The following is a 12,863-nucleotide window of genomic DNA, read 5'->3' as shown; positions in this document are numbered from 1 at the left end:
ACCTGTCACTCCCCCACCTGCTGGCTCTGGACCAGTCAGACTAGCCTTTTAACGTCCACACGCCAAGCATGTTCCTTCCTCCACAGGCCCTTGCACCTGCTGTTCTCCCACACAGAATGCCTTTCCTTTAGAATCCAGATCGTGGCAGGGCTTGCGCCTTCATTTCCTGTAGGTGTCGGTGCAAACAGCGGTTCTCAGAGCGGCCTTCACTGACCTCCCGATGTAAAATAGCCCTGAACCTTATCTGGCATTCTGTGCACAGTGTGCACTCTGTTTGTGAGGGGAAGGAAGGAAGGAAGGAAGGAAGGAAGGAAGGAAGGAAGGAAGGGAAGAAGAAGAAGAAGAAGAAGAAGAAGAAGAAGAAGAAGAAGAAGAAGAAGAAGAAGAAGAAGAAGAAGAAGAAGAAGAAGAAGAAGAAGAAGAAGAAGAAGAAGAAGAAGAAGAAGGAGGAGGAGGAGGAGGAGGAGGAGGAGGAGGAGGAGGAGGAGGAGGAGGGAGGGAAGAAAGAAAGAAAGAAGAAAGAAAGAAAGAAAGAAAGAAAGAAAGAAAGAAAGAAGAAGAAGGAAGAAGGAAGGAAGGAAAGGAAGGAAGGAAAAGAAGAAAGAGAAAGAAAGAAAAAAGAAAGAAGAAAGAAAGAAAGAAAGAAAGAAAGAAAGAAAGAAAGAAAGAAAGAAGAAGAAAGAGGAAGGAAGATGGGAGGGAAGGAGGGAAGGAAGGAAGGAAGACATCCCAGGTTTTGTGACCTGGGAGCACCATGCCCTTCTCCTCACGTCACCAGCCTCTGTGGGCATTGCCAGGTGACTGAGGAAGAGGCTCATTCCCACCTGCCCAGGGGTTCTCAACTCTGGAAGCACAGAGAGTCACCTGGGGAGATTTGAAATCCACCGCTGCTTCCAGCCAGCGCCGCCTCAGACCACCTGAATCGCAATCTCCAGGGGTGTGGCCCAAGCAACCAAATTCTGTAAGAGCTTCCACGAAGAGGTGCAGTCCTGAGAACCACGTTTCTAGAGCTAGCCTGGCATACCAGCTACCAGAAACAACTCCCTAAAAAATGGATGCAGTCTTCATATTTCCTTGGGAGCCAAGGTGGGGTTGCCCAGGGAAATCTGGAATTTTAGCAAGTCAGCTGTGTCTCTAAGGCAAGATCATGAGATTATTGTTTGGGGATCATTACTGAGGAAATGAACAAATGTACCCCAAATTTTCCTTTGGATTTGCTGACTGTACCAATGGACATCTGAGAGATTCCCTTTCTCAGGTCCAGATCAAAAAGAAACTTTTGCCTTCCGTTTTTGTGTTTTTCAGTGAAAATGCGACCGTGTTGTATTTCTCGGAGTACTACACTAAGCCCTACTGCAGATATGGGCCATTCCTCGTGGGCCTCTTTCTGAGCATTTTCATGCACCAAAACCACCAGGCAAACATTCTTAAAACCAAGGTAAGCCTGCCCCCTACCTCGCTGTAAGGCGGGGTCGGCTTGGGACTGGAGTGGCCCATTTGGCCAGGCTCGTCACAAGCCATGGGCAGGAATCAGACTGCTCAGTACTTTATTGTGCTGTGGTATGTTAGCAATGTTTCTTGGCTCTAGAGAATAAGAGAGACCTTATCTTCCTGCCGGATCCTGATTCTCTGCTTTCCTCACTGAGTTCCTTTAAGAAAGCTCCAGAATTGACCCCCTGTGGTGTTTCACCCATTGGAGCCTTAGTACAGACCCGGAGAACTCACTGCTATAGGAAAAACACACCTAGTGAATTTGCAGTGGCAAGGCTCTCTTCTGGATGGGCATAGTTATTTTTTTTTATTGTTATTATTATTTTTTTTTTTTAGATTTTTATTTATTTAATCATGAGAGACAGAGAGAGAGAGGGTCAGAGACACAGGCAGAGGGAGAAGCAGGCTCCATGCAGGGAGCCCGACGTGGGACTCGATCCCGGGTCTCCAGGATCACGCCCTGGGCCCAAGGCAGGCTCTCAACCACTGAGCCACCCAGGCATCCCTAGTTATTTTTTAAAAAGATTTTATTTATTTATTCATGAGAGACACACACACAGAGGCACAGACATAGGCAGAGGGAGAAGCAGGCTCCATGCAGGGAGCCCGATGTGGGACTCGATCCGGGGACTCCAGGATCAGGACCTGAGCCCAAGTCAGATGCTTAACTGCTGAGCCACCCAGGCGTCCCTGGAAGGGCATAGTTACCTTTTAATAGCACAAACTCCTTGGTTTCTATAGATAGGATTCTTGGTCAAATTCAATGGTTCCATCTGGGAATCAAGATGTCTAAGGGGAAACAAGCTGTTGCTTTGTCTTCCAGGTAAAATTGCTTCCCAGGTAAAAAATGGGTAATTGTTCTGGTTTGCCACTCAGGCTTATTACTCAAGCCAGAAGCCTGGGTTTATCTTGGACATGTCCTCCTCATTGACCACTCCTCCCATGCAAATGTCCACCAGGCCCCCCGTTATTGTTTCTTCTGCTGTCCTCTCTTGGCCTAACTAACCTCGCTGAAGCTCTTCTCATCTCTTGCCTTGACTTCTTGTCTTGTCCCTCTCATAATCCACCCTTGGGCCAACCTATTTAAAACTCTACTTTGGTGTTGCTCTTGAACTGTACAAAAGCTCTTCATGTGGCTTTCATTGACCCTTAAGACCTTGAGGTCTGACTTACCACTGAATTACCAACATCTGATTCTGAAATCACTGAAAGCACTTAATAAATGAATGAATGAAGGTTAATTTGCTTTTCAATGGGCAAAAGGCCAAAAATTTCTTTGCACTATTAGAGTACAGTGATAGCCCCAAATCTCCTCTGCTAGGCCCTACCTTTGTTTACCTAGTCTTGTGTGTGCCTCACCTAGATGCTCCAGTGAAGAGGCCTCTGTCCTTGGAAAATCTTGTGTTGCTCATGGCAGGAACAGGAGATAGAGCTTCACAAGACAGAATGGATACACAAAGGCTGCGTGACTTTTCCTGTAGGCTGGAGTTATGCTGATCCCCTGAAGTCGCATAATCCAGTTGTAGATTAAAACAGAATGCCATTAAAGACATGCTTCAGTGTCACCCGGGCTCCATGGTACCCAGGGAACAGTGGGGGGACTTAAGACGTGGACAGAGCATTTGCGAATCTTCCAGGGGTTGAGTCAGGATCAGGGAGTTTGGAGCCAGAACACAAGTCAGGCTGAGCTGGAGATACAAGGTAGAAGGGATGGATAGACCAAAGTCAAACCTCTAGAAGCCAGGAAAGATGGACACAGAGACCACGCTGGAGGCAGCTGGGGCCTATGCCATATGCTAGGAATGAGATGAGACGGGGCATGCTCAGTGAAAGAGTGAAGGGGACCCTAGCCTAAAAGAGAGGGCTTGTGGGGAGCTCCCGAGGACAGACCTTTCTTCTCATACAGCCAGAGCTTAGTGCAGGAATCTGAGGCCAAGGAGGAGAGAGCTTCTCTCTGGAGACTAGATGGTGGACTGATAAGATGCTAATTCGGTTCAATGGAGAGGTCATCATAGCAACTTTGAAATTGGAACAAGCTAGAAAGATTCTTGGAAGACAGGTCTGGGTCTAAACGGTCAATTAGGTGACATAAAGATCTAAGATCTTGAACTGAGCCCATAATAGAATTCAACCCACGGGGCTGTTCTCTGAGCTGAAGAGTTCTCCATTCTCTCGCTCTTCCACTATTTTATGACCCCAAGGACAAGGGTTCAGCCCAGGTAGAGACCGTGTGCGTTGTTGGGAGACACAGAACCAGTCAAGGAGCCTTATTAGGTCAAGGAACAGAATGGGAGGTCAGGAGTGGGTTAGAACATTATCTTTCTTTCTTCCCTTTTAACTTTCATTTCATAAGTATTCGAGGTTCACGGCAAGTTGCAAAAACAGCACAGAAGGTCTTGTGTGCCCATGACCCAGGTTCTTTCGCTGGCAACATGCTACAGAACTATGGCAAATGATCACAGCCAAGACATTGACACTGGCACAATCCACAGGCCTCAGGTCCACTAGTTTTATGTGCACTCATTCGTGTGTGTATATAGTTTTGTGTAATTTCAGCACGTGGAGATTTGCATAACCACCACCAAAAATGAGGCACAGAGCTCTGCTGTCACAGCAAAGAGCTCCCTTGTGCCACCTCTTGTTGGCCACACTCCCCCCCTCTCCTACCCCGCCCTAACCTCTCATAACCACTAGTCTGAACCTTCTATTTTAGTCAAACTTGGGCGCCAATTGGGGTTTACAAATCGATACCTAAAGTGACAATAGTAACACAGAAAAGTGAATTACTGTAAAAGAAAGTAGATGTCCAAAATGGGCTTGACCCAGGTCTCTCCTCTCCCTGTAGGCGCAGGCTGTGCTGGGGTGGATTTGCTGCCTGTCTACCCTGTTCACAGTGGTCGCTCTGGCGTACGTGGTGGATGACACCTTTGCCACCTCTTCACCTGCTGTGGCTCTGTACCAGGCTCTCCACCGGACCCTGTGGGCGGCAGGCGTGGGCTGGATCATGCTAGCGTGTCAGGAGGGCTACGGAGGTACGGCACAGCACGGGGTGCTGCTCATGGGCTCACACTGTGTCCCTTTAAGGGCAAAGAATGTGAGAACACGGTGTACACAGAGGGGCTTTTTTGTTTGCTGGAGTGTTTGGTGAATGACATCAATTTGCTTCTATCTTGGGGGTGGGTGGGAACTGGCCACATATTCTGTTTAAGATTTTTTACCCTGGTTTACGTACAAATGCAGGTTCTGAAAGAAAAATCTGCAGTCTCTCCAGTGAAGCTAGTTCAGAAGCTGGAGGAGAACAGGCAGGGGCTTATGGTAAAAACAAAATACCAGTGCCAGGGACAGAAGTTCTGGTCACACTCAGCCTGGGCCTCGGTTTCCTTATCTGAGGGTGTAGACCGAGTAGTTTCCAAGATCCCCTTTGGCCCTTTGATCTGGGAAAAACCGTTTCTATTGAGCTGGTTTTCAGTGTGTGGAAAGGTCAAGAAAAGAGCTGAAATGGAAAGGAAGGAATTTTCTCCAGATTAGAAATGTCTATCCAAGTCACCTGACACTCTTTCCTTTTCTTTCCCACTTGGCATGAGGTAAGAACTGGGTACTTGAGGTGTCAGAAAATGACAGGAGAAAGCCTGGCAAGAATTATCTAGAAAAAGTTCTGGCCCCACAGTGCCCAGAAGCTCCAAAGCGATGGCTGTACAGCCAGGTGCAGCCATGACACCTTGCGACCCTAGGGAAATAATCAGGGTGAGTTTACACCTGGGCCTGTGAACGCCACCCAGGTAGCCTCAGCGAAGGTGTTTGGAAATCATGGTTTAAAGAGAAAAATGATAAAAATGATCACAATTCCTGTTGACTGAGCGCAGGCTTATGCCAGGCCCCATGGAGAACTTCACCCAGAGGATCCCGGGTGACACTGGCCACAGCCCCCATGGGTAGAGCTATCAGGAGCTGTTTCTCTGTGAGAAAGATGGTGCCTGGAGATGAGGTAACGTGTGAAGGTCACGCAGTGCAGTAGTCACTGAGCTAGAAAATGAATCCCAGACCAAGCGCAAAGCGATGCCCAAAGCCCATGATCTTCATTTCTGTGCAACAGTACCCTTCTCAGACATTTGATTGGTAAAGTTGTTTTTGAATTTGGTGATGAACGATTTGTTCTTTAATATTTCAAATTTATAAGCTTTTCTTTATATGGAGAAATGACATTAAGGAAGAAATGGGCTGCATTCTCTCTGACTGAGGTATTTGCGTTTCTGGGCAGCTGTTGAATCACATGACCACACCCCAACACTGCTTCCACACGGTGACAATGACCCTAAACTGTCCCTAGAGCCTCAGAATATAAGCAGCTACTCCCCCTGGCCCACGATGGGGTGGCAAACACCACAGTACTCCCGTCTGATGTGGAGAGTCATGCTAAATGAAGAACTAACCTGCTAGAGGGAGTGACTTCGGTCAAGTTAGAAGACTAATCGAATTTGCGGCATTACTGTTACAGTGGAGCTAGTCAGTGCTATCAATCATCAGGCTGAGTATGGATGAGACCTCTATTAATCCAGGCGACAGACCAGCCCTTTGGTTGTTCTTGAGTGATACAGCTTTTCTAAATGTGTTGTCATTAGCCAATCACAATTATCTAGGTGTGACTGATGTTCTAGGTTTGCATCTCCAACACTATTTTCAGGTATCAAGATTGGGTAGTAAGTGAATGAATGTACAAGATACAATTCTAGAAAATATGTGTCTACCTGATGACCTTCAGAAAAGTACATCTATAAAGGAACACTTGAAGAAGAAGTGTTTCATGGAGGCTCTCAGGGAGAGAAGGGATCCCCATGGCTCGAATCCTCTGTCGTCATCTCAATCGGGACCAGTGTAGACCATGTGGGTCTGGGTCTGTGCAAAGTCGTGTTCTGTTGAGTTGCCAGAGGCATCTTCGGGCATGTTACTCCTCCAGTTAAAACCTTTCAGTGCTGGGCCCACTCTCCTACAGCAATCCTCAAGCTTTAATACCATATGGACCCATTCCAAAGGAACAAGAAGTGTTTTAGATCTTTAGTATTATTGGCTTAAATTAAATTTTAATTCTAATTTTACCTAAGCATGAGAAAGCATAAGCCTAGACACAAATTTTTATGTTTATAACACATGAATTTATAAAGCCAAAACAAATTTATAAAGTAACCATATAAATGGAGCACCTGGCTGGCTCAGTCAGTAAAGCATGTGACTCTTGTTCTTGGGGTTTTGAAGTTTGAGTCCCAGGTTGGGTATGGAGATTAGTTAAAAATACAATCTTATTTTAAATGTCACGTAACATAATTTGACCTATGGTTAAAAAAGATTGCTCTGGATTTTGCACGGGGTCTATAGGGTGACAAGGACGAAACAGAGAGTCCAACAGATCTGCGAGGAAGCTACGGTACAGGCCCATGGAGGAGGAACCCATGGTGGAATCAATGGGGTGGGGGGTTAGTGGAGGAGATGGGGAGAAATGGTCTGATTTGCGATAGATATTTTTAAGGATAGATTGGCAGCACTCTGTGGGATACGGGAGGAAGAACAGAATCAGGGATGGCGCCAAAGATTTTTGTCCTGAGCAACTGAAACAACATGATACCTGAGCTGGGACTCTTGGAAAGGAGAGACGGAAGTTTTTTACTTTTTTTTTTCCCTCTCTCTTTCTCTTCTTTCTTTCTTTTGTGGCTTAAGACAACAGAAATTGATTCTCTCATCATTCTGAAGAAACCCAAAATCAAAGTGTTGGCAAGGTCCTTCTAGAAGCCCTGGGAGGATCTGTTCCGAGCTCTCTCCTGCCCACCCTCCCACCCCCACCCCGTGACTGCCAGCAAGACCCAACTTTCCTGGCCCGTGCGTGCATCTCTCCAATCTCTGTCTCCGTCTCCACATGGCCTTCGTCCCATGTGTCTCCTCTGTGTGTCTGTGTCTCTTTTTCTGTCTCTTATAAGGACCCTCATTTTTGGATTTGAGGCCCACTGTAACCCTGGATAATCTCATCTCGAGTTCCTTACCTTCATTCCATCTGCAGAGACCCTCATTCCAAATAGAGCAGGGTTCTAGGCGGACACAGCTTTTGGGAGGGCCCTATTCCACCCACTACAGAGATCAGCAGAAAGTCCTGTGCAGAGAGGGATTTCTCGCCGTGCTTTATTTTAATTAATTTTTAGTTTATTTTTAAAAGATTTTATTTATTTATTCATGAGAGACACGCACAGAGAGAGAGGCAGAGACACAGGCAGAGAGAGAAGCAGGCTCCATGCAGGGAGTCTGATGCGGGACTCAATCCCAGGACTCCAGGATCATGACCTGACAGGGCTGAACACACTCAACAACCAAACCACCCAGGTGCCCCCAAAACCAAATATTTCTAATAACCATGTCTTTATAAGGACTTTAAGACTATTCATGTGAATATCAGAAATCCTGTTTTGAAGGAACTTTCATCTCCTAGGCCGGCCAGAGCAGGGAAGAATGGCCTGGGGCTGCATTTTGCTTTGGATTAAGGAAAGGACAAAGTGCTGGATATTTTAGCATATTGTGCAGGGCAGTTTGGGTAGATCTGTATGTTTTTATTACTAAAAATGTCAATTAAATTTTAAAAATTTATTGATTATGATTAAGAATGTATTAATATAGGCTTTCAAGTAACAATGGAATTTTTTATGTAGTATTTTGTGTTTTTTAGATCAGCTCATAAAATGTCGAATTCTGCACTTTTTGTTCTTACATTTATTAAATGAATTTTTTCTTTTTTAATTTTTAAAAAAGATTTTATTTACCTATTTGTGAGAGACAGAGACAGAGAGAAAGGCAAAGACACAGACAGAGGGAGAAACAAGCTCCCTGCGGGGAGAGGAGCCCAATGTGGGACTCGATCCCAGGACCCTGGGATCACGTTCTGAGCTAAAGGCAGATGCCCAACCGCTGAGCCACCCAGGCACCCCTCTTTTCATTAATTAAACAGCCTGAAGTGGGCTGTGGCTATCATGTGGGACAGCACAGTTCTAGAAGTTACACCAAGTTACAGAATTTTTGTCCTGAAAGGGACCTAGAAGCCCCAGTGCAAGCCGGTCCCTAGCAGATGACAAGTCAGCAGCCTGGCCATGCCACCACCTCATCCTGAGGCCCAGTGAGCAGCCCCTGTGCTGCACCCAGAGCCGGAACTGCAGCTGGCACCGGGCCTGTGCACCTGGTTTTACCTGTGGCATGTTTCGCGCTCCGGGCTTGCCATGTGCTAAGTAAACCGACTGTAGACTCCTGTTAGCCTCTCTTATTTTTTCCCTACTCCTGCAAAGGGAAGCGCTTTCTGTTTATTTATTATTTTTTTCTTTTTTGGCACATTCTCTTAAAAATTGGAATAAAGATCTTCCTAGGGGAAGTTTACACACTTAGGCAGTGGGGCCCAGAGGCCGCAGTGACGGGCCCGGGGAGCCAGGGAGGACCCCGTGCCCCCAGGAACCACACTGCCTGTTCCCTCCAGGCCCGGTGAACCGGCTGCTTTCTTGCCGTATCTGGACCTTCCCGGCCAGCATCAGTTACGCCTGCTACTTGGTACATCCCATCCTCATCCTGCTCTACAACGGGCTGCAGGAAACGCCCATTCACTACACCGACACCAACATGGTGAGTGAGTCCCCGCTCTTGGCTCTGCTGTGCCTCTACTGTCCCTTCTCTGCTGGAGCCACCAAGCCGCCCACCGGCCTGGCGAGAAGCTTGTTGCATTGGTGTGGCTAGGAGCCTACTGTCCTTTGCCTTATTTGAGGGAAGACTTCGGGATAGTAGCTTTCTTTGATTTTATTTATCTTATATTTAATGTTTGGGGCTGTTGGTCTTGCAGATCGATATCCTATAGCCAGGAATCCGGTAGCAAGATCGTGTCCACTCTGCCCCTGTTTCTCTCCAGTTCTATCTTTTCTTTGGACACTGTTTGCTGACCTTCGTCACTGGGCTGGCCCTGACGCTGTGCATTGAGAAACCATGTCAGGAACTGAAGCGGTACCTGCTGGGACCGTTGCCTGCGGGGCCATGAAGGTTCTGGTAAAACCTGCAAGAATGGATGGGTTTGTTCTGTCGGTGATGAGTAAAAGCCAGCATGGCTTCATTTCTGTAATGAATGTGTGCTCCTCTGACAAGGGGTGTGAATCCAATTTTGTGAATGTTTAAGATACACAACTTCTCTGTGCTCAATATATAAGAGTGTTGAGTGTTTACTATATAAAAGAATTCTGTGACAGCCTATTGTAGTAGCACAATAATCACCTCTGATGAACCTTTTCAGGAAAAAGAAAAACCAACCTGGATTTCTGGGGTCTCATCCTACATGTATTTTCTATACCAATGATCATAGGAAAACATCAAACTTAGCAAATTGAATGAAATTTAGGTTACAGTGTTCACTTCTCTTGGTAAAAATCACAGCATGCAGTTTTTCACATCATAATTGTCTTTGTGTTATTATTTGTAGACCTGTAACTTTATCCTGGAGCCTAGGATCCTATGACCCATTGGCGTGTACAATTCACGGGTGCGTTGTTACAGGCCTTCCAAACATTATCTGTTTTACGGCGTGGTCCCTGGGAGGGGTTGAATGTGTCACTGAAAAAGATATAAAGTCCTAATCCTATAGTACCTTAGAATGTGACCTCTTTGGGGGTCAGGGTTTTACAGAGGTAATCAAGTTATTATTATTTTTAAAGATTGTATTTATTTATTTGAGAAAGAGAGCATGAGCAGGGGGAGGAGCAAAGGGAGGAGAAGCAGACCCCACACTGAGCAAGAAGCCCAATGCAGGGCTTGATCCCAGGACTCTGATCATGACCTGAGCTGAAGGTAGACACTTAACCCACTGAGCCACCCAGGTGCCCCAGAGGTAATCAAGTTAATGTGAGTTCATGGGGGGAGGTGGCCCTAATCCAATATGACTGGTATCCTCATAAGAAGGGAAAATCTGAACATAGAGACAGATTTGCACAGATGGAAGATGTGAAAATGTACAGGAATAAGGAAGCCACCTGCCAGCCAAGGAACACCAAGGATTGCCAGCAGACACAGAGCTAGACGAGGCGAGGAAGGACCCTCCCCTGGAGCCCTCTGAGGGAGCATAGGCCTGCCGACACCTTGAGTTAGGACTTCCAGCCTTCCAGAACAGTGAGATGGTGCATATCTGTGGTTGTAAATCAGCTAGTTTGTGTTGCTTTGTTATAGCAGCCCCGGCAAAGGAATACAGTTGGTCGACAAAACTCCCAGTGGAGAAGGATGAGACCCTAGTGAGTGGCTTCCATCCCGCCCCTTGATTTCCAGCAGCGAGGCCTAGAAACGGAGAGATTTATAAAGCCAGGCTGTCCAGGCTTTCAGGCTTGTATTCCTTCCTGGGTGTGTGATTTCACATTAACCATCCCTACTCATGGGACGCTTGGGTGGCTCCACGGCTGAGCGGCTGCCTTCGGCCCAGGGCGTGACCCCGGAGTCCTGGGATCGAGTCCTGCATCGGGCTCCCTGCATGGAGCCTGCTTCTCCCTCTGCCTGTGTCTCTGCCTCTCTCTCTCTCTGTGTGTCTCTCATGAATAAATAAATAAAATCTAAAAAAAAAAAAAAATCCCTACTCACATATGCTTAACATCACTTACAACAACACTCTCTTTGTGTACTTAAGAATCAAAGGATTTATTAACAATCATGAGGCTACAAGGAGCTAATTAGCACCGAATGCTCCCCATCTCTTAGGCACTACTTCTCTCCAAGTGGATCTGCTAAGAGGACCATTGGGGGTAGGGGGGGCTGCTAACTTCCAATCCTTTGAAAGAGCACTTGACAGCTAATCTTGTCCTTTTCTAGCTCGCCTTGGGGAGCCATATCTCCCAGAGGCCTGATCTATTCTGCTGAAAGAACCTGAGGTAAGCGAGGAGGCAGGTCCCTGCTGCCAGGTTCAGTATCTGTATTAGATAGAACACACCACGTGGGCTCTTTGGGGAACCCCAAGGTTCATGGAGTTCCTTGGGAGCCCCCTGGTGGCTGATGTGGCACCTGACCCCTCCGACTTCATTAGGCCTCAGAGGAGGGCCCGTGGCATTTACAGGAGGAACACTGCAATCTGGACGGACCCCGTGGGAAATGACTGGCCTACCAACACTGCTGGGCAGTCAAATTGCCAAGTGCTTCTAGTTATGAGGCTAGAAACCTGGGGCCCGTAGAAATAGCTTTCATAACTGCTAGCAACATCGCCTCTGTAAGTTTTCTTAATAAGGAAAAAAAAATACCCTCTCCACTACTGCAATTTCATAAAATATAAAGTAGGGACAGAGAAATCCAATTTTGCTCTGGCTTTTGTTTCGATCGGGAAATCCCTAGGAGTTTAAGATTTATAGAATAGGGGGACCTTCTTTGGATTCCAAAACAAGCTGTAAAAAAGCACATGACATTTATGAGACAGCTGGAAATTTGAACACTGCCTGTATATTTGATCATCTTAAGGACTTATTAATTTTTTAATCTGATATTGGTATTGCGGTCATGTTTAACAGCTCTTATGTTTTAGATGCATAGTGAAATATTTATGGACAAAATGATAAAAATTTCGTATTTACCTCAAAATAATATCGGGAGGAAGTGGGATAGACGAAACAAGACTGGGCATGTCGTGATAATTTTTGAAGTTGGGTGATGGGTACGTGGGACCTTATTATACTGTTTTTTTTCTAATTTTGTATATAATAAACTCAAACAAATAATAAACTAGAGCAAATTTATAGAGGCAGCAACATCAGCATAGAGTAAGACTCAATTGATAGGTGCCTCCTCTAATTCTTCCTAAATTTTGAAATCCATGTTCGTCCCCAGGTACCAACCCATGGATAGAACAGGTCACATTGACAGTATAGTCGTTCCCAGCAGATCTAAAGGAACTCCAGTCCTCCTTAAGTTCCTTCCGGCTGGTCTTGGGAGCATCTAGAGATATCTTGCTTGTCTTATAAACACCTGGACCCTCCTAGTTCCTTTTTTAATGGGGCTGGGTCTCCTCAGAGCTGTCCCCTCCCCAAGTCCTGCCCTTGGATTGCTGAGACCTGCCAGTGGGGTCAGTGCCCCCTACACCTGCTGTCCCCACTCCACTCTCCAAAGCATGCCACCTCCTCCTCTGACTTCTCTGGGCAGCTGGTGGGCTGGGCTAGTTTGGTGCTCAGGCCACTGTGTCCATTCAGAGCACAAATGATCTCCACAAATACCACAAGCTGTTAAGTCCCCTCTGTCCCCCCTTAGGCCACCTGTGCTTTCTCATTCAGGCTTTGATGCAGTGCTGCTAAGTGCTCAGCTGCTCAGCACATTTTTATAGAAACTGCTCTTGCAGATTTGCCTTATTC

The 12,863-nt window shown here is 46.4% G+C and overlaps 1 protein-coding gene across 2 annotated transcripts in view; it reads left to right on the top strand.

Annotated features, from left to right (window-relative positions):
- LOC140630948 (O-acyltransferase like protein-like) overlaps nucleotides 1-9,946 on the top strand; it is a 69,282-nt gene extending 59,336 nt beyond the window's left edge. Inside the window, exons 12-15 of one of the 2 annotated variants that reach the window (XM_072821965.1) lie at nucleotides 1,306-1,438; nucleotides 4,337-4,523; nucleotides 8,990-9,132; nucleotides 9,347-9,946. In XM_072821965.1, the coding sequence (XP_072678066.1) occupies nucleotides 1,306-1,438; nucleotides 4,337-4,523; nucleotides 8,990-9,132; nucleotides 9,347-9,361 (478 nt within the window). In that variant the 3' untranslated portion in view covers nucleotides 9,362-9,946. The remainder of the gene's footprint in view (nucleotides 1-1,305; nucleotides 1,439-4,336; nucleotides 4,524-8,989; nucleotides 9,133-9,346) is intronic. The other variant, XM_072821958.1, reaches the window with a different exon arrangement.
- The last annotated feature ends 2,917 nt before the right edge of the window (nucleotides 9,947-12,863 follow it).

This window comes from Canis lupus, chromosome 1 (assembly GCF_048164855.1).
Source record: "Canis lupus baileyi chromosome 1, mCanLup2.hap1, whole genome shotgun sequence".
Taxonomy (NCBI): domain Eukaryota; kingdom Metazoa; phylum Chordata; class Mammalia; order Carnivora; family Canidae; genus Canis; species Canis lupus.
Note: the sequence above shows the minus strand (reverse complement) of the source record. Positions and strands in the feature narration are given on the sequence as shown.